This window comes from Saccoglossus kowalevskii, chromosome 20 (genome assembly GCF_978046115.1).
Source record: "Saccoglossus kowalevskii chromosome 20, keSacKowa6.1, whole genome shotgun sequence".
In the NCBI taxonomy this organism is placed as follows: Eukaryota; Metazoa; Hemichordata; class Enteropneusta; family Harrimaniidae; genus Saccoglossus; species Saccoglossus kowalevskii.
The window spans coordinates 26,987,658-27,009,229 of record NC_140660.1 but is presented as its reverse complement, the minus strand read 5'-3'; the positions used below and the strand labels follow the sequence as shown (position 1 = coordinate 27,009,229).

The window sequence follows — 21,572 nt, the reverse complement described above, 5'->3', positions numbered from 1 at the left end:
ACATTAGACAAAAAAAGTGCCTGTCTCGATCAATCGCACATCCATAATGTTTGTATGTTGATACGCTTGTAAATAACATTAACATAAAAGTCGAAACAACCTCGACTGGAAGTCAATTCACCAGTCCAGCCAACTATGGCTCCCTAAGTTGTTTATATTTAATCAGATACTATTTCGTCATCATGCTTTGCTACCTTACCTGTTTATACCTCATGAGGGCGTTTTTTCATGGCAAGATGGCGCAAACGGAAGTCCTTCGCAAGTTTATGGTTTCTCATATTTAAATCATCATAACTCTGAAGATAATCATTTTTTTTTTTTCAAATTTATAATCAATATACATAACTTGATAAATACAAACACCAAATTAGGCCCTATTTAATTCTCCTTTGAGCAATAGCATGGAGGTTACCTTCATGGCAATAGTAACAACATGATTGTATTGGATGTCATTGTCATTGAAACAAGTGTGATAGGTATTTTTGATGGTTAAAAACCTTTCACTTAGGTTTCCGGGATTCGGTCGTTTCCACGCTAGGCTGACAAAAGACACACACAAGCTTCGTTCATGTTCCCAAAACGATTCCCTGCCAAGTCCCTGGTTTTCACCCGAGACAGCATTAAATCCATCTTTATTTCTTTTCACCCCTTAACCAATTACAATCAGTATAAGAGACTCCAAGGCCTTGCCTTCCAACAAACAACCAATCACATGAAAGTTTTACACATCATAATCAATTAATTACTCGTCAAGCTGTCTAGAGAAAACATTTCTATACATTGTCAACGCTAACTAATATTGATGGGATAATAATCTCGCACTAACATTCCACCAAGATACTACCTTTTTTAAACTCGCAAACAACATTGGTTTAGAATTACAGCTACTGTCTTGTATCTTAAAAACTGCAGAGTCATAAGATGTTTTTGGTTGATTTCGACCAGCTCGCCATCTGGTCTTGTCATTAACCTTTATCAGTATATGTCATGGCAACCACTGTCAAACTGACTGAAATATAAATCATGATACAAGCAAGATTGGGCGTATAAATGATACTTCTAGTACTTCAGTGTTTATTTTTATACACATCGCAATCGTCGCAACGTGTAGTATTCGACGTGGGTGCCATGTCATGTATACATCGTGTCTACCGTGACACCGTGCAGATATGAACTGAAATTCATTGAAGGAGGTATATTTCTGATATGAATATTAAAACCTGTGTGAACTCATTGAGGTAGAAGCAAAAGTTGTAGTTATTTGAAACCCGCATGATGTGTAACCATTGCCCGCCGCTGGTCTTTCGTGCAAAGTTGTAAGGTTTTATGAGAATAACAATTTATTATTGATTATTTTAACTGTGAAGTCAATATGCTAATAATCATGTCAACGGAACTGTTCACAATTGGTGTGATAAATCATGGACGTTTGTTAGTATATTCATGGATAGGTGAACATTGTGACCAAATAAACAACGCAATGCTCTCCTGAGTTGCGCCCTCCGCGGTGCTCCAAACCCAACACACGCCTGACAGAACGATGTAGTTTTTCACTTCCCTCGACGATTTTGTGTCGGTACCAATCAAATTGCAGGAACTTTAGATAGTGACGGCCATTTAAGAGTAACAATTCACGGCAGAGTTTAGTGAGGTATGATGCCGTTCCGTCGGCGAGGGCCTACTCACGCCTACACGTCAGGCTAGACAGAACTCTGCTCGAGGCCGCCATTACCCCGACCATTACACACCCAAAGTATGAAGTAAACTGGAAGTGACGCCAATACGCTAATAATCATGTCAACAAAATTGTTCACGATTTGTTTGATTAATGAACATTTTGACCACTTACAGTTTGTTTACGTAGTGGGTGGGGTTTACGTCAGTGAATTCAAATTGTAAAACCATAGACTCTCTTTTTAGAGGGTCTATGGTAAAACGTTCCATACAGGCGCACACTTGTAGTGAAATAAAGAAAGCAGCCTGCGGGCTGCAAAGACACTAGAAAAACACTAGTATCTTTGGCAGGTTGGGGCTGCGACCATCAGCTGTATGTAACAAAACAAACAAAACACGGTATATATCTGTTATGTTTAAAGGGCGGTAGTCGTCGCGCCACGCATGCGCGAAATATGGCTCTCATATTAACAGCGACTTTGACTGTTACACAGATCAACAAACTGAGACGTTACCAAGCTTTAATTAGGTATATTGTTAAATGATTTGAGGTATCGAGGGATTCACTGACGGTAATTAGTGCAAGTCGCGCCCAGGTCGCAGCGCGACGACCACCTCCCTTTAATCATTGGAATGGGTGTTTTATTATTCCATGTAGTGATGTACCCACAGCGATAGATACCTGGGTGGAAGAACCCATGGTGCAGGAAAGTTCACCATACAACTTACTATATAGTAGTTATGAACAGTTGATTTGCATATATACCTCCTGGATATACTTGTACATATTTATTCGGTGACCAAATTTTGATTTTGATTTCACTTTTCCACCATAATGAAATTGTGAAAAAAAAATGGAATGATTTTCAGTTCATTTTCATTTTCAGATTTTCAGAACCTCTATGGGTGTCTGCAATTCAATCTGATAATGGAAAAAGTGCAGTTAATCCAAGCATGGTTATAAAGCCGAATTTATTGCGTCAAAGAATGTCAAGACGTTCTCTGATTGGTCTTTCAGTTAGGTGTTAGGGTTGGGTAGCCAATCAGGTACAATCTTTTATGTATTAATAAAAACAATGGATTATGTGATATGTCACATTCTACTGTGCACGATGCATTTTGTGTGTAATTTCGGATTATTTAAAAAACAGTTGTGAATAAACAATTCCTCTAACATTCACATACCAGGTTATGTGATGGATCATAGAAGGTTAGTATCTTCCATGAATGGACTAAAGACAACAATTGAATTTGCATAATGATTTATTGACTGTCAAGCTATCTAATATTGTCGCCATAAAAACTAATATCAAAACAATTACAGATAAAATAGTTTGTTTTATATGTCTGATTGGCATCATTGATCGATTTAAAGATGACATTTTTTTAATGTTCTGTTCAGTCCGACTATTAAAGCGGGAGTCGTCACCTGCGCATGCGTCATATGGCCATAGCATGTCATTGTTTACAAACAATTGTCTACCCATGAGCCTTTGCGTTTTTAGCGTGTGTTGTTATCGTCGCTTGGGACTCATGCGTGCGCAGGTGACGACTCTCCAGCTTTAAGCCATACCTACTTACTGTTGTTCAATCAATCGGTGTTTTCTACATTCTCAATTTTATAATAAACAAATAATTATTGTTGCTGAAGAAATATTTAGTAATAATGATCAGAAGAGCAAATTACTGACAGGTTACAACTGAATATTGACCGATACAGAGATAATTACTAGACTAAGTACGTTTCATAATATCGAATAAAATAACATAAATTGAACGTTGGCGTCTGTGGACAATATTTCTGTAAACAACTTCCCATTCGTCATAACGAAATCGAAGTCACTGGATTTTCATTTTGTTGAATACTGCATGTCTTTGTATTGTCCGACCAACGTGACGATCTTGAACTTGAGGTATAATTCACACTGATATTATATCTTTACAGTATTGAAAGTTGATCGAAGGAAGGGTATGTTTGTTTTGAAAGTTACAGTTCGACGATGAAGTTGTTGTTTATATAATCACTACTAGTATAATCACAGGGAGTTGGGCAAACTTATGTATTTAAATAAATTATTAAATAATAAAATGTTATATAACTTTTCTTTTACCCCCCTCCCTCCTGGTATCGATTTCAAGTAATCACTGATCTTTGTTTATACCACTCTTTTCTTTACCACAATCTTTGTTACGCGCTAATGTTATATGCAAATTTTACTGCGCGATGTAGACACACCCTATGATATATTTTAAATTTTAATTTGCATATAACATTAGCGCGTAACAAAGATTGTGGTAAAGGAAAGAGTGGTATAAACAAAGATCAGTGAATACTTGAAATCGATACCAGGAGGGGGGTAAAGAAAAGTTATATAACATTTTACTATTTAATAATTTATTAAAATACATAAGTTTGTCCAACTCCCTGTGGTATAATCAAGAGATGCAGTGTCTACCATTGAATGTACAGACAGAAAAATAAACAGGTTCGCGTTTTTTCCGGGTATTATCCAGTCGGTTCCGCTTCACTGCTGAGTTCCTGTGACCCGTTAAAACCAATAGGTTCTGTTGAGGCAAGTGTCTTCACCAGTATGCGAACGCCATGTACCTTATTCCCCTGTTGGTAGGTTCTGAGACATCACGAAACTGAATACAGACTGCGAATCGTTTGCTATGCTACTAAAGTTAGATGCAGTACAACCATGTCAATCAGACGATGTGAGGAAATCTTTAATGTTAGCACAACCTATTTCCATAGCGTTCATATAAAATAACATTCGATGTCTGCGTGACTCGGTGTGACTCGAGCATTTAAAATATATTGAGGAACTTTCTTCAAAAGATTTTTTAGTTAAGCAGACACAGTTGCCATGGTTACGGTCAGTTGAAGCATTATATGAGAATAACCTGGTGTTATTTCGTGCTATGATTTCGACACATTTGATATATTTTTCGCGCGATCCATTATTCTGACGGTCGACGAGGATGGAATATTCCCACTGGATTTTACCTCATTATATGTTTGCTGTACCACTTGTCTCGTAAGACACTTTTTATCGATGGCAGACGTAAAAACCGGTCGTCCATACCTCATAAGCATATACAAATGCGAGCACATTACTACGGCTACACAAAAGACAACACATCGACACCAGGTACATCTCACTGGTAACAGGATTCTCAGCATTTTGGATGATGTCACAGATATCACACGCCAGAGCCACCAGCTTCTCATAAATGCGCCAGACAGGGTGAATGATCACGTGGTCTCGGGTATGTCCATGGTGACCTGTGAGACTGACCCGAAGTTATTTGCGCTTACGATTAGGTCATTGTTGCATTAGTAGGTGGGTGTGGCTGCTAATACAATTTTGTTTACAGAGAGACTGATGCACGTGATAGAGCAGACGTTAAAGGGAGCCTAATCTCACAACAAATTAACTTTCTGAATTAAAATTACAATGGATAACAGAAGATTAATTAACTTTGTAAACAACATAAACAATAGTGTCCCATGATTCTTTGGTGCAATCCATGGGATTGAGCGGTTCCCCTTTAAGAACTCGGGTACGTACTAGTATTGATGAAGTTAAAGGTAGTTGTCCGCCGTTGATGGGACTCCCTAAGGAACTCTTTCTGGTACCTATATTGAGTATGCAGACTACCACTTCTGTCTTGCGTCGCTTTATTCAGTTGGCGAAAACTTTAAAACAAACTGTTTTATTCCTCGTTATTTAGTGAAAGCGTAGATTCTTTTTTTTACTGTAACTGCATTCGGTGTAAAAAGTCTGAGTTGTAAAAATTAGATGCGAGTATCTTCTTTTTTCGCAAACTGTTTGCTAATAAAGCTGTTCCTGTAAAGCCCCGTGTCAGAACGCAAAGTCAGAAAACCAGGTCACAGTGACATGTCACAAACTATTTCTGATCTGATATTTGTGTGTAGTTGCTCAAGTATAATGGGCTTTTAACGAAGTCTTACCGACAATACAACTTCAATAAGGTCACATGATCGCACCACTGTTTGTCTAGTCAATATATGTCATTCAAAGGGGGGTACAGTCACTTCGCCCGAAATCCAATTCGCCCGAACTCCTTCGCCTGATTACCAGTTCGCCCAATTACCAGTTCGTCCAATTACCGGTTCGCCCGTTTTCCTTTTCGCCTAAAAGTGACCCATCCAACAATCTAACTTGCTTGTAGTTTTTTTTTAAAAAATGGCAATATAATTTTGTTTTTCTTTCTTGTGAAATATTCCCCAAAATTAAAAGGTTGAACAAAGTATATCCGATATACCGACGTATCAAAGCAAAATGGCTGTCATGTTTTACAAAGACGTCAATAACAACATGATGTCCCCTTAACAACTCGCTAAAATGATAGGGGGACTACTTCAAGTCTACTACGGTCTTCAAGAAGAAATTTTTCATTCCAAAAGTTGACTCAGATGCAGGAACATGGACGACGATGAACATATCCTTCATGCACAGCTCCATTATGTCCTCCTCGTTGACTAAAAAGCTGAACGAATGAGACGTGTGCCGGAAATTGTGAATCGCCAGTTTTTAGAGAAAAATTATCGTTTTTTCGTTGCAATCAGTCCGACAGGTCATATTTTAAGATTGCGGTAATTCACTTCTGCGTTGCGTTAAAAAATCAACCTCAATAATCGGAAAATTTCATCATTACGACACATCATTTTGATTGATTAATGAAAGACATGATCTGTTAGGTCAAAGGAAGTTGTTTCAGGTCAAATCGTGCAGAAAAACCTCATGGTGGAAAATTGCTTTGCGTCGAGAGTTTGCGTACGATCGAAAACATACCAAAACGAAGATAATGACTGACTGTTTCCCCACAGACCCTACCCATTATTTAACCGTAAATTCAGACGGTATGTAAATCGTATTGAAATAAAATGTGCGTGTTTTTTATGAACATGTTTGTTTTTTCATTGTAAGTGTCGTGGAAATCAATGACGCATTTTTTTTCAAAAATAATTATTATTTTCCCGAGCCCGGCGTGGTGAACGAATATTTTTTTTGGATAATTTTTCTTTGTTGGCAAGATGGTTACAGTGTTTAACCCCAAAACAAAATCATTTTTTCTGAGTTGGTCCTCGAGTATAAGCTCATCCCTTATTTTTCTCATACATGTTCATGCCCCCGGGCTTATGATCAGGGAAGTACGGTATATACTGTGAAGATTCAGATCAGTCCAGTGTGAGTGATGAGAGTATATCGTCGACGATGCCCCTTGTTCGGATGATAGTTTAATTATAAATTACACGGAAGTCTGAACAATATGCTTGGTGTTCCTGTGACAATTGTCCCATGATTTGCCAGTGCAGCCCCGTGAATACATGGACGAAAATGTTTCCACCACCACCCTACGAATTCAAGATTGCATACTCCAGCATCCAGACTTTAAAATAATGTGCACGCACAGTGCAGTACTGGAAACAGCATTTATTAGACATTAGACAAAAAAAGTGCCTGTCTCGATCAATCGCACATCCATAATGTTTGTATGTTGATACGCTTGTAAATAACATTAACATAAAAGTCGAAACAACCTTGACTAGAAGTCAATTCACCAGTCCAGCCAACTATGGCTCCCTAAGTTGTTTATATTTAACCAGATACTACAGTATTTCGTCATCATGCTTTGTTACCTTTTCTGTTTATACCTCATGAGGGCGTTTTTTATGGCAAGATGGCGCAAACGGAAGTCCTTCGCAAGTTTATGGTTTCTCATATTTAAATCATCATAACTCTGAAGATAATCATTTTTTTTCAAATTTATAATCAATATACATAACTTGATAAATACAAACACCAAATTAGGCTCTATTTAGTTCTCCTTTGAGCAATAGCATGGAGGTTACCTTCATGGCAATAGTAACAACATGATTGTATTGGATGTCATTGTCATTGAAACAAGCAAGATTGGGCGTATAAATGATACTTCTAGTACTTCCGTGTTTATATACGTTTCATAATATCGAATAAAATAACATAAATTGAACGTTGGCGTCTGTGGACAATATTTCTGTAAACAACTTCCCATTCGTCATAACGAAATCGAAGTCACTGGATTTTCATTTTGTTGAATACTGCATGTCTTTGTATTGTCCGACCAACGTGACGATCTTGAACTTGAGGTATAATTCACACTGATATTATATCTTTACAGTATTGAAAGTTGATCGAAGGAAGGGTATGTTTGTTTTGAAAGTTACAGTTCGACGATGAAGTTGTTGTTTGTATAATCACTACTAGTATAATCACAGGGAGTTGGGCAAACTTATGTATTTAAATAAATTATTAAATAATAAAATGTTATATAACTTTTCTTTTACCCCCTCCCTCCTTGTATCTACTTCAAATTATCACTGATCTTTATTTACACCACTCTTTTCTTTACCACAATCTTTGTTACGCGCTATTGTTATATGCAAATTGTAATGCGCGATGTAGACACACCCTATGATATATTTTAAATTTTAATTTGCATATAAAAAGCCAGATACCGGAAAAAGATGAATAAAGCGCATCGCCCGCCAATGTGTTTTGTTTTTTGCTGAAAACAATTGTGTTTATATAAATAAAAAGAAAGTAAGTATGGTTTATGAGAGGTGGGCTGCACACTCCTACCCACTTAATGTGGAAGTAGCTCCCCCCCCGGCCAAAATCTCGGTAATTACCCCTCCCTGGGAATTTGTGCATGCGTGATGAGATATATTTGGCATAATAGCGAATTGCTCAAACGTCACCATGGACGTGGTCACACTATGCATTGTAAGAAAATAAAACAACGCTGTAAAAGTCAATAAAATCTGGCAGTAAGGCCAGATTTTTTTTATTCCTTGTTTCTCGAGTTTTTATAAGGCAGTTGTTTTTTGAGGAGGGCAGAAAAAAAAAATTAACTCTTTTTTTTCTATTAGATTTGTGTGATTCTCAAAGAATTGTACGTGAGATAATTGATCGGAGAGAAGAAATGAAATGAAATGTTATTTCATGTATAACCTTGTTTTTCATCTGCGCGAGACTTTGGTTCTTTAATCATGATACTCCCACGAAAATGCAACTTGGATTTGTTATGCGGCGGGCGGAAAAAAAAATAAAGATAAAAATAATTTTTTTCAGCAATTTTTTGCACCTTAAGTCGGCGGGCGTGAGAAATCATGCTAATTTTATTTCATTTTCGGCTTCTGTTCATTCGGCGGATTCGCAAAACAAAGGATAACAAAAGTCTGGCCTAAATAGTGTTACTCGAGAAAGCCCCCCCCCCTAAATGTTTAGGTTTCTAGGTTTATCCCTTTGTACCGTGTAAGGGAAACCCGTCCAGTCGAGCAAGTCACGTGACATCAGCCTTTTTAGCTGTACTGATAAGCACAGCCGTCATGCCTGTAAGTATTAGGCTGAAACTATGTGATTTATCACAGTTTTTGTTCATCTACATTTAATTTCTTCACAATTTTGAGGATGATGAATGCTTAGAGAGTCCATCCCCGTCGCATATTGCAAAATTCGACCCCTGTAAACGTGAATCCAGATCAAAAACTGGTTGTATGTGAATGAATCGTTTAAAGTTGTGTGTCGTCCGCCATTTTGTGTGCGGCATGGGAATTACGTTCCAATGTTTACATCCGACTTTCCGCATTTTGTACGGCTCTCTGCGTCCTAAATAAAAAAAAAATACTTATCCTTAGATTGTGAAATATGTACGTGCCTGTCAATTGTTTTTTTATTGCGAAACAACGTCCGAATACTGTCAAAATTCAATGTTCGTCTGGTTTCGTTGGAGTTTGTTCTGGGCATGCGTGAGACTTGCCATTCGTTGTGCAATCATCTTGTTTTGGTTTCGACATCGTCACTAGTTCGCTGAAACTCTGCGAATTTGAAAACACAATAATTCTGTCCGTACAACATGCCTGTAAGTACCCGTTTTTGCTCCAATTTTTCCACCAGTAACTATTACCAACTTCTCATAATTATAATTTACATAATTTAGACTGTCCCCTGGAGTGCGTAGTCAAACCAAATTTTGTTCTTTCCCTCAGGAATCGTTTTTAACAAGTCCAATAGTATGGCGTAATTATATTACCTGACCAGTGAAACCACATTCTGAAAACCTTGATGCATTAAGCTAATTATGAAGTTTCCAAAAAATGCAGTTATCAGTAACTGCCTAATTTTGATAATAAAATGTAGCTGTAAAAGTAATTATGTGGCTCAGCATGAACCTGAACAAAATGAAAACATTTTGGATGGTTAAAATTTCCGGGCTCAAAATTTAAGGAGACAATTGCCTTAGAGACTCTCCAAAAATAGTTGAATATTTCCATCACAATATCAATCAATACAGGGATTAACCTTCACAGAAGCATCATCTTGATGCCTCGTGTTTTCATAGAGACCCTTTGATGTTCCAAATGTTGTTTATAAATTCTTCCCTTGTAAATCTGTGCACTCCAGTTGGCCTTTTAAACAGGATTTAAAATGGAAATCCCCAAAGTCAAGTTGCATCAGTTTGTTGGTCAGTCTTTAAAAATTAAAATTGTATGTTTGTGTAGGTAACTTGAGGCACAAACAACAATTTTATGCCCCAGATTTTCCTAGTTTTTACACTTATTTTATTTCATTTTATCAAATTACAAATTTTGTATTAACTAGAGATATTTTGATTACCCTATCACACTTGTGCTCTTGTATTTCAAGTCCAGTAAGCGTGAGGCATTCTTTAGAGGTTTTGGCTTCAAATTTTCCTCATAGTGCAAGAATAGTAACATTTTTTTATTAGTATGCTTAATTAAATTAGAGATTTATGTCTATTGTCAAAATAAAATGTACAATAAATCAGTATTCAAAATTTCTCGGAATTGTGTACCAGACAATTTGTCTCGGTAAAACAGTTGTTTGTAAACATGTTCAGCAATGACACGTTGTTTTCACATGAAGTTGCTTTGGAATAAAAAAAAAATACTGTTCTGATTGCCATGAAAAAAATTTATAAACTGAAAAAGAAAACTATTCAATTACAAACTCTCAGTAAACTAACCTGGCAGCCAAGTTTGATGTTTTTTTTACCACTTTCCCAATTCAGTATACTGTTTCCTCGTAAATGAGGTACGCCATGCTGTTTCTAGATGAAAATCAAGCAAACATTGTAAATACGGCTAGAATTTTAATTTTTGTTTGAGTTTACAAGGAATCTGCTAATACATTTTTTTGAAAATGGGAGTCTTTGCAGTTAGTGTGTCTGTCTGTATGTGTGTGTGTGTGTGTGTGTGTGTGTGTGTTCGACTGTTCCACTGCTATCTCAAGAACCATACATCGGTTTTTGATGAAACTTGGTGCATAGATGCTCTGGGCCAATGCGCAGATTTGATTAGGTTTTGGTAAAAATCCATGCTCGTTAATTACCTAATTTGCATGATAATTAGCTAATTTTTAGCTGTTCTATGACTGTTCCACTGATATCTAAAGAACCACTCATTGGATTTTGATGAAACTTGGTACATAGATGCTCTGAACATATGCGCAGATTTGATTAGGTTTTGGTAAAAATCTGTGCATATTAATTATCCAATTTGCATGATAATTAGCTATTTTTAGTGGTTCCATGACTGTTCCACTGATATCTAAACAACCACTCATTGGATTTTGATGAAACTTGGTACATAGATGCTCTGAACTAATGCTAGGTTTTGATTAGTTTTTGGTAATAATCCGTGGATACTAATTACCTAATTTGCATAATGATTAGTCAATTTTCGGTTTTTCCACTGATATCTCAAGTACTAATCATCACATTTCAATGAAACTTGTTACATAGATGTCATATGACACTGCACAGACCTGATAGTTTTTATGGTAATATCAGTACATATAATTACCTAATTTGCATAATTAATTTTCAGCTTTTGATACAAGTAGTGAGCATTACATTTCAATGAAACTTGGTACTTACATACTCAAGGACTATGCAGAGATTGATTGTTTCGGATAAATATTTGTGCATATTAATCATCTAATTTGCATAATTAGTTAATTTTCAGCTTTTCCACCGGTATCTCAAGTACTAATCATCGCATTTCAATGAAACTTGGTACATAGATCCTTTAGGACTATGCAGAGACCTGATTAGTTTCAGGGTAAATAATTGTGCATATTAATTACCTAATTTGCATAATTAATTTTCAGCTTTTCTACTGATATCTAAAGTACTAATCATCACATTTCAATGAATCTAGAATTATGCAGACCCAATTAGTTTCCGGTAAATATTTGTGCATATTAATCACCTAATTTGCATAATTAACCAACTTTCACACTGATATCCCAGGTACTATACATCACATATCAATGAATGTACATGGATGCTGTAGGACAATAGACAGACCTGAATAATTGTGGGTTAAAATCTGTACATATTAATTACCTAATTTGCATAATTAACCAATTTTAAGCTTTCACACTGATATCTAAAGTACCGTAAAAACTCCAAAATTTCGACCGGTTTTAAATAATTGGTGTTAGATATGTGACGTGTTTTTAGAGTCAAAATTAAGTTGCATTTTCGGACGGTCGAATTTTTCAGAATAGAAATCAGCAAATGAAAAAATGGGGATAGACAGTGTGCTTCATTAGTTTTTAAAAAATGCAATGTCCGTCAATTGACGTAAACTTCCTCATGTTTCACGGTAAAAGCAAAGGTCGTGGCCGAGTTGTAACTCAAAATCTAAACAAAGTCATCAATCAGTGAGTATTATGACAAGCAAAACAAAACATCAAGACGCGGAGAAGAGGTCAGCACAAAACTAATAGGTCAAAAGACGAAGCTGTCTCGCACTACCTAGAAAAACTTGCGAATGTTCGAAGTACAGGTACCCATTGGACAAAAGATGCATGGAAGTTTAGCAAACTATCTCCCCGACCCAGTGCAATGTATCCGGTTAGAATCAAAGCTCACGTGTCCCTTATTTGAGGGACCAAATTCTGCCGTAAATTCGCCCTTGGATTAAAAAATAAAATGGGATTTAAGAAAATAAAATGGGACTTTTAAGGTGTATTTTGGCATCATTTTTCGGATATTTCAATCAATCCTGCCGGCTAAAATAGTCTAAGTTTTACCGTAGTCATTGATGTTTGTTTATTCAAGAGTACACGTGTATGATTTTTATCATGACTAGCGTGAGCGGGTAAGCTTCCTTTCGAGAATGAGCTGTTATCACTGTGAACAATGTTAAATTATTCTTCAGATGACCAGTTTATTTTTTAAAAACAACTAATTTTTTTTATTTAAAAAAAATCATGCCATTTTCGCATCAAAATCCAAGCCAAAATATCGTGCTACAACATCAATCTCTTCCGCATTGCGTTCAATAACATTAACATATTTAAATAAGCTATGGTAATTTGAACACGTTGGCATCATCCAGCTTTTTGATTGGTTAATTAGCGATTTGACCTATTTGACCTAAGAGAACATGGCGGATATCCTACAGCATCAAACGTTTATACGAGACCGGAATCATTCGCTTACGATGAAACTAAGTTGACTTTTATTTGTATTTCATAACCATTCAACAAATTTATTTTGTGTACATTATTATAATCACTACTGAGTACAGTAATAATCAACAATTCAGAAACGCAGCATGCCGAGATTTTTGTGTTCGTTTTTATTTGAAACTTCGTTTATTTAGAATATATTTTCGTTACCAATAAAATAAAAATCTCTCAATCAGAAACCCGGATTCATGCCTTCGAGGAAGGTCCCGTTTGAACGCTCACATCGTGTTTTTTTTCGTTTGGGGGAAAACTAAAACTGGTCGCAATTTTCGAATAAGAATGAGTCGGCAATTTTTAGTGGAGTCGAAAATTTGGAGGTAAATTAAACACCGAAACCCGGCAAATAAATAGGCGGACGAATTTTTAGAGGGGTCGAAATTTTGGAATTTTCACGGTATTAATTATTCCATTTCAATGAAACTTAGTACAAAGATGCTCTAGGACAATGTACAAACCTAATTAGTTTGGGGTAAAAATCTGTTCATATTAATTCCCTAATAAGCATAATAATTCATAATTTTTTGGTTCTAATCACATTTCAATTAAACTTGGAGACATAGATTTTCTGTTACATTGCGCAGACCTCATTAGTTTTACACTCAAATCTGGTCATATTAATTTTCTGATTTGCATAATTAGTTTTCAGCTAAGTAATTTCAAATTATATTTAATGTGTCTCCAATACTCTCAGCACATGGGAGTTCTTTCTAAGCTTTCTTTGATTTACCATTCTGTATACAATGCATGTTGGTTCACATGCGCTCCTAATAAGTATTGTTAATGTATTTATTTTTGCAGTTGTCCCAATGGACAACCAGTTTTCAGATTTTGGTCGTCTGAAAACAATGTACAACTGCCAATTTTGACCACTGCCGTGTGATCACAACTCCACTTTCTCTCCACAATTTTTTTAATCAGTGTGCCCTCTAAGCCAGTATTACATGCCACTTTGATTCAATTGAAAATCATAAATTCATTACATACACCATGGCAGTTATGGAATTCATAGTTTGGTTAAATGAAATTCATATTTTTATAAGCAAAATAGGTGTAAAAAATACAACTGTCTTTGTTTTTGGACTTGCTAAAATTTGTCTAGCAAAGTGGCTCCGAAATTGTTGTCGCGAGGAGCCTGCATGGGCCTTTAAAATTCTACTCCAACCTGTAGTCTTGGTTACCATGCATTTTACCTGGTGTTTATCCAATATTTTTTTATTTGGTTTGCAGCTCGCTAAAGATTTACTGAATCCAAGTCCGGAGGAGGAGAAGAGACGACACAAGAAGAAACGTCTTGTACAATCTCCCAACAGTTATTTCATGGATGTCAAATGTCCAGGTATAGTTAAAAATATTGTCAACAGATAATTAAAGCGAGTGGGTCGTCACCTGTGCGTGCACGGGAGTTGAGTCGTAAGCGTAAGCGACAACACACGCTAAAACCACAAAGGCTCATGGTTAGACGCTTGTTTGTAAACAATGACACGCTATAGCCATCTGATGCATGCGCAGGTTACGACACCCCCCCCCCCACCCCCCACCCCCCCGCGCTTTAAAACATACACGTACAGTACAATTTGGGCGTAACTTTACAGTTTTCTCTCCATTAAAATAACAAAGTATCGACCAATTTGCATAACAATGTTCATGACTTGTATTCATTGTTATGCAAAATGTTGTTGGGAACCCTTGCTCTATAATGCCCTGGAGAAAACCTTGCTTAACATTTAGTTAGCTTTAATCTTCAGGGGTTGAAATTGAAAATTAAAGTTGCCTGTCCCAATTCATGATGTACCTGCCCCTAGCAAGATATATTATGACATATTATTCAAAATAAATAAAATGTTAAATTCAAAGACATCAGCAATTTTGGGCTACTCCATTTGGTCACTGTCCAGAGGGAAAGGCAATTTTTAGCTTCGCTGTCGACTTTGTCGAGCGGAGCTTATCATATGAGTGATTGTCCGTCGTCCATGTCAATGTTTTACTTTTTCGACTTCTTCTTGAAAACTACAAGCCTGAATGCTTTGATACTTGGTGTATATGTACCTTGGGTAGACCTCTCTTAGGTTTGTTCATTTCATGTTGATATCTTCAATTCTCTAATTTTGGTGAATATTTTTATCATTTTTGGTAAAAAGTGATTTTCGACTTGTTAAAAACTGTAAGTCCAATTGCTTTGATACTACATATATAGGTACTACATGTGAACCTCTCTCAGATTTGTTCATTTCGTGGTGATATCTTCAATTCTCTAATTTTGGTGAATATTTTTATCATTTTTGGTAAAAAGTGATTTTCGACTTGTTAAAAACTGTAAGTCCAATTGCTTTGATACTACATATATAGGTACTACATGTGAACCTCTCTCAGATTTGTTCATTTCGTGGTGATATCTTCAATTCTCTAATTTTGGTGAATATTTTTGTAATTTTTGGTGAAAAGTGATATTTTCGATTTCTTGTTAAAAACTGTAAGTCCGATTGCTTTGATACTATACATATTGTTCATTTTCTAATGGACAGGTGGACAGGTAATTTGTTGGTTTATCTGCCCCAGCTAAAATCTGCCGGTCTGGGACAGGTGGACAGGCAATTTGTTGGTTTATCTGTCCCAGCTAAAATCTGCCGGTCTGGGACAGGTGGACAGGCTATTTGTTGGTTTATCTGCCCCAGCTAAAATCTGCCGGTCTGGGACAGGTGGACAGGCAATTTGTTGGTTTATCTGTCCCAGCTAAAATCTGCCGGTCTGGGACAGGTGGACAGGCAATTTGTTGGTTTATCTGTCCCAGCTAAAATCTGCCTGACAGGTGGACAGGTCTAAATTTTGATCCCTGACTTTGTTTTCAAAACTACTGTATATTTAAATTGTACATTATCTACTGAAATACGTATCATACCTAGTAACATTGTAAATACTGCAAAGAAGGAAGTTGAAATTGAAACCGTTGATACTGAATTGAAAAATGTTTTTATTGACAGACAAAGCAAAGCAATTTGGTTACACTTGTACTGTACTGTAATCTCGTCACTAAACCTTCACCCGCTTATACTTTTCATTAAGATTTGAAGTACAGTGTCTATTTATAAGAGGGACAGAAACTGTTATTTTCAAATTGATTTATAAATTTCTAATTTCAAAGTACCCAGACAAGTTGGCAGTCATTGGCTTCAGTTACCAGATTTCAATAGAAAGCCTGCACCCTCCCCATGAATAAAAGTTAGGTATGCGTTGACAGGCAGATGAAGGGAACGTACTGTAAAATACTTTATTTTCGCTTGCAAAAAATTTTCGCTGAAGGAATGATTCAGTTAAAATAAAATCCAGCCAATATACATTTTTCCTATGTTTTACATTCATAACTCGTCAAAAATTAGTGAAAATAAATTCTATACAAAACACCCAAAAATATTTTCATCGAAAATTAATTCCAGCTAAAATAAAGTATTCTATAGTACGCGACATCATTTTTTTTTAGGATTTCTGTATAGACAGGAGTGTATATTGTATGTTGGAGAGGTAGGGATGGTGGCACCAGCAATCTGTCCCATACCCCCTAAAAAGGCCGATCTTTAACAGGGAAATAATGCGTTTGAATACCCTTACTTCAATGAAATTGATAATCATCAAATGTGTACAGCACATTATTAAGCATGGAAATATCCCCCAAAATACTTTGGCATTTGTCAAATCCCAAGCGATGTTTGACCCCACTACGACACTATGATCTTTGTTTGTCCTGTTTTGAAGTTTGATTTCACGCATAACTCAGGATCTTGCAGTGAATGGGAAATTGGTTTATTGTAATCTTTATCCACAGTTGTGTATTTACGTAAGATTGTGATTATTATTTTTTACAGGATGTTATAAAATTACCACAGTGTTCAGCCATGCACAGACAGTTGTACTTTGTGTGGGGTGTTCCACAGTGTTGTGTCAACCAACAGGCGGCAGAGCAAGACTCACGGAAGGTAAACATTCTTTGCTTTGATTCCAGAAATACTATCCATCATTTATTCTAGCATGCGTGTCAAATTGGCAACCCAGCCTGTACTTGTTAAATTACGGTCATGTTACTACGTATAAACCATGACGGTTTGTGCCATGACAATGATTTAAATAATTTGTACCAAAGCTGCCACAAAATTGGGTGGTTTCAGCCTGTAAAATTGTGACCGGAGCTGTAACCAAAAAATAGGAAGTAACCTGTCTAAAAACTTCATAGAAATTAATTTTTTTGTTGGTTATTTACGGTTATTTCGTTGGATTGAAAATTGGTTCTGTTTTGCCTATCAGTTGAAATTTTGATTCTGTCTAAGTAGCGTGCCTGCTAAATGACAGGCAGACAGGTGGCTGGTTAAAAATGACAGGCAGACGGGTGGCTGGTTAAAAATGACAGGCAGACGGGTGGCTGGTTAAAAATGACAGGCAGACGGGTGGCTGGCTAAAAATGACAGGCAGACGGGTGGCTGGCTAAAAATGACAGGCAGACGGGTGGCTGGCTAAAAATGACAGGCAGACGGGTGGCTGGCTAAAAATGACAGGCAGACGGGTGGCTGGCTAAAAATGACAGGCAGACGGGTGGCTGGCTAAAAATGACAGGCAGACGGGTGGCTGGCTAAAAATGACAGGCAGACGGGTGGCTGGCTAAAAATGACAGGCAGACGGGTGGCTGGCTAAAAATGACAGGCAGACGGGTGGCTGGCTAAAAATGACAGGCAGACGGGTGGCTGGCTAAAAATGACAGGCAGACGGGTGGCTGGCTAAAAATGACAGGCAGACGGGTGGCTGGCTAAAAATGACAGGCAGACGGGTGGCTGGCTAAAAATGACAGGCAGACGGGTGGCTGGCTAAAAATGACAGGCAGACGGGTGGCTGGCTAAAAATGACAGGCAGACGGGTGGCTGGCTAAAAATGACAGGCAGACGGGTGGCTGGCTAAAAATGACAGGCAGACGGGTGGCTGGCTAAAAATGACAGGCAGACGGGTGGCTGGCTAAAAATGACAGGCAGACGGGTGGCTGGCTAAAAATGACAGGCAGACGGGTGGCTGGCTAAAAATGACAGGCAGACGGGTGGCTGGCTAAAAATGACAGGCAGACGGGTGGCTGGCTAAAAATGACAGGCAGACGGGTGGCTGGCTAAAAATGACAGGCAGACGGGTGGCTGGCTAAAAATGACAGGCAGACGGGTGGCTGGCTAAAAATGACGGGCAGACGGGTGGCTGGCTAAAAATGACGGGCAGACGGGTGGCTGGCTAAAAATGACGGGCAGACGGGTGGCTGGCTAAAAATGACGGGCAGACGGGTGGCTGGCTAAAAATGACGGGCAGACGGGTGGCTGGCTAAAAATGACGGGCAGACGGGTGGCTGGCTAAAAATGACGGGCGGGTGGCGTGGCTGGCTAAAAATGACGGGCAGACGGGTGGCGTGGCTGGCTAAAAATGACGGGCAGACGGGTGGCTGGCTAAAAATGACGGGCAGACGGGTGGCTGGCTAAAAATGACGGGCAGACGGGTGGCTGGCTAAAAATGACGGGCAGACGGGTGGCTGGCTAAAAATGACGGGCAGACGGGTGGCTGGCTAAAAATGACGGGCAGACGGGTGGCTGGCTAAAAATGACGGGCAGACGGGTGGCTGGCTAAAAATGACATGCAGGCGGGTGGCTGGCTAAAAATGACAGACAGACGGGTGGCTGGCTGGCTAAAAAGGTCCAAGTTTATTCTGCCAAGCCTAAACAGACCTTGGCAGAACGACCATCAAATATGCGTATTCTAACAGCGCCCCCAGTAGTCAGTTACGGCTAATCATTGTCCAATCAGTTTGCGCGTTACAAATCCCTCTTTGGTGTTTCATTTTAAACAAAATGGCGGTGCCCATGAATCGTGATATTTATGATAAAATTGCGAAAGTTTTCGGTGTTAGTGCCCTCAAGCCTCATCAGGTACAGGCAATGGACGCAGTTTTGTGTGGAAAGGATGTCTTCATAGCGACAAAAACAGGAAGTAGAATTTTGTTTTATAATTTGGTACGTCCAAGCTGATTGGGCGCCTTGTTTAGAGGCGCGCCCAATCAGATCTCGCTGCTTAAGATGCGCAATTAGCCTACGTGATCCCGCACGGTATCATGTAGAGGCCTATGGGTCGAAGACACAGGACCGTGTGATTCGGACGATGGTGTACACGTAGCTAAAATTTGTTTTATACTCGCATATAAGAAATTCTATTAAGTTCATTGGCCAATTCAAGGAGGTTGTGGTCGGAATAGTTGGATTATTTCTTTGACTGTGCTTTACTATGTACGTCCCACTTGTGATACAAATGAAGCTAGAGAATTGGTATTCTGGATGCTTGTCATGGCTTATACTTTTACAGTAAAAACCACCAAGACTTTGTCATTGAGATATTGAGATTGTTCTGGATGATCAGAATTGATTACTTACTTACATTGTTTCAAATTATTGTTGAGTATCTGCAGACTTGTCTATAGCCTAAAAGCATTTATACTATTTCTGTGAGTATATATCTTGCTTAGGTTTTTCTAGCAAAAAAAATGCAAGAGGGAGCACTGCAATTCAGCGTGCCACCAAGTGGGGGAGATAGGGTTCTCCCTACCAGGGTGTGGAGTTTTTGATAATTCTAAGTTAAAATGGAGCATTCTATGGCTTCCTTGGGGCCAAAATTACTATCAGACCTCATGTGATCCCTGGTCATTCAGGGGGCTCATGGTCATTCCCCAGGGTAAGGGGGTGCATGGCCATGGCATGAGGGCGCTGTAGTTGACAATAGTAGGTAATCCGTTGCTCTCATCTTGCAACATCTAGAGCAATCTCAATGGAAAAAAAAAAAAATCTCTGGTTTTCACATGTCCAATAAATTTGTTATTTCCTGTTAAGCCAACCTTCCCTTCCCATCCCATATTTTTGCATACTGTAAAATACTTTATTTTAGCTAGAATTAATTTTCACTGTAAATACTTTCGTAATAACGCATCGTTTTCTTTCCAGGTTGTTCATTCAGGAGGAAGGCACATTAATTGAATACATTGGATGCAGGGATGGGTGCAGAGATGCATGCTGGGATGGACGCTATCAACATCTGTGGTTTCACCATGAATATCAGCGACACATTATAAATTGTACTTTTTGTAATATTATTGCAAAAATGGAGAAATATTAAAAATGCAACTATCCTTGCAGAACTTGTCAATGTCTTATTTTCATAATTTGCGGTTACTAGGGTTATTTAGCAGAAATCAATACAATCTTGAAATATCACTGGTGTATGGTGCTACATGTGATATTTCACACTAAACATTATTCACCACAGTGATCAGGGATTTCACAAATGCATTTAATAGCAGGCCATCATCCTGCAACAGGCAAAAAAATGGCTCTCTGCATTGCGAAAGACCAGAATATAGATGGCCAATTTTGGCGTGTAGCAGGTCATATGGAGGGTGGCCGGCCGGCTCTCAACAAAATCACTGGCGACACAAATATTTCAGAGTAAATAACTACACCTTGGGTTCAATTAAGATGACCCGTCGCAAATAGTAGCTCCATAATTTAAGAGAATAACGAGAGAAACTAACGAATTAAACAATGTGCAAGGAGAAATATTATTCTGTGATCGTAATGCAGAATAAAATTCAAGATGTTATTGATGGCTGCAAAATGCACATCCACGCCATCTCTGGTGTTAACTCTAATAAGATGTACAAGTGTAAAATTAGGATTACTGTATTTGCTTTATTAGAAGCGCATCTTTAATAGAAATGCGTATCAACCAAAAATCACATTTGCTGTATAGTGAAATGAAATTATTTTGACCATGGAAATGCCCGGGTTTTTTTTTGTAAGCATGTGCTACTAATATAGCAAATACATCAATTATGCTAACTGGAGTTGTGCATCAGGGCAGCAAAAGCAGTGTCCAGTCCATAGAGGGGTAATTACAATTTTATCAACGTAATTTAGAATGACATGTTTTGTTTTGAATAATGAAAGCCTGGGCCAGGAGTGATACGGATAATTATTGCCCTGATATGAAAGCGCACTTCCCATAGTGTAAGGAGGCTGGGCAATACAAGGTGTATGATAATGCATAATATTGCCAGTTAGAACTGGGGGTAATGAAAGTAGCAGTTGCTCGTGTACACAAACTACAAATTGCGAATGGCCAACAATTAAACAACCAGTAAGTAATCAATGTTTGGAGCAGCCAATCTTGAACGGTGTTTACTGGTCAAAATTCCCAGACTGCAAACTTTGAAGCAACCTGTCTCAGTTTAATAGTTAAGAGGATAAAGTAATTTAAGGCTACAGC

The 21,572-nt window shown here is 37.9% G+C and overlaps 1 protein-coding gene and 1 long non-coding RNA gene across 3 annotated transcripts; one reads left to right on the top strand and one right to left on the bottom strand.

Annotated features, from left to right (window-relative positions):
• Window positions 1-2,919: 2,919 nt before the first annotated feature.
• Window positions 2,920-4,923, bottom strand: LOC144357716 (uncharacterized). The gene is made up of 2 exons (XR_013421696.2): window positions 4,877-4,923; window positions 2,920-3,103 (listed from the first exon to the last, which is right to left on the bottom strand). It is a non-coding gene; the product is annotated as an uncharacterized LOC144357716 (long non-coding RNA).
• Window positions 4,924-8,996: 4,073 nt separating this feature from the next.
• Window positions 8,997-20,445, top strand: LOC144357032 (small ribosomal subunit protein eS27). 2 transcript variants are annotated; one of them, XM_085494319.1, is made up of 4 exons: window positions 8,997-9,082; window positions 14,478-14,586; window positions 17,108-17,218; window positions 20,252-20,445. In XM_085494319.1, the coding sequence occupies exons 1-4, from the start codon at window positions 9,077-9,079 to the stop codon at window positions 20,278-20,280; spliced, it is 255 nt and encodes an 84-aa protein (XP_085350445.1). In that variant the 5' UTR covers window positions 8,997-9,076; the 3' UTR covers window positions 20,281-20,445. The 2 variants fall into 2 exon arrangements, with proteins under 2 accessions (XP_085350445.1, XP_085350446.1); XM_085494320.1 differs by lacking the exon at window positions 8,997-9,082 and adding an exon at window positions 9,564-9,609.
• The last annotated feature ends 1,127 nt before the right edge of the window (window positions 20,446-21,572 follow it).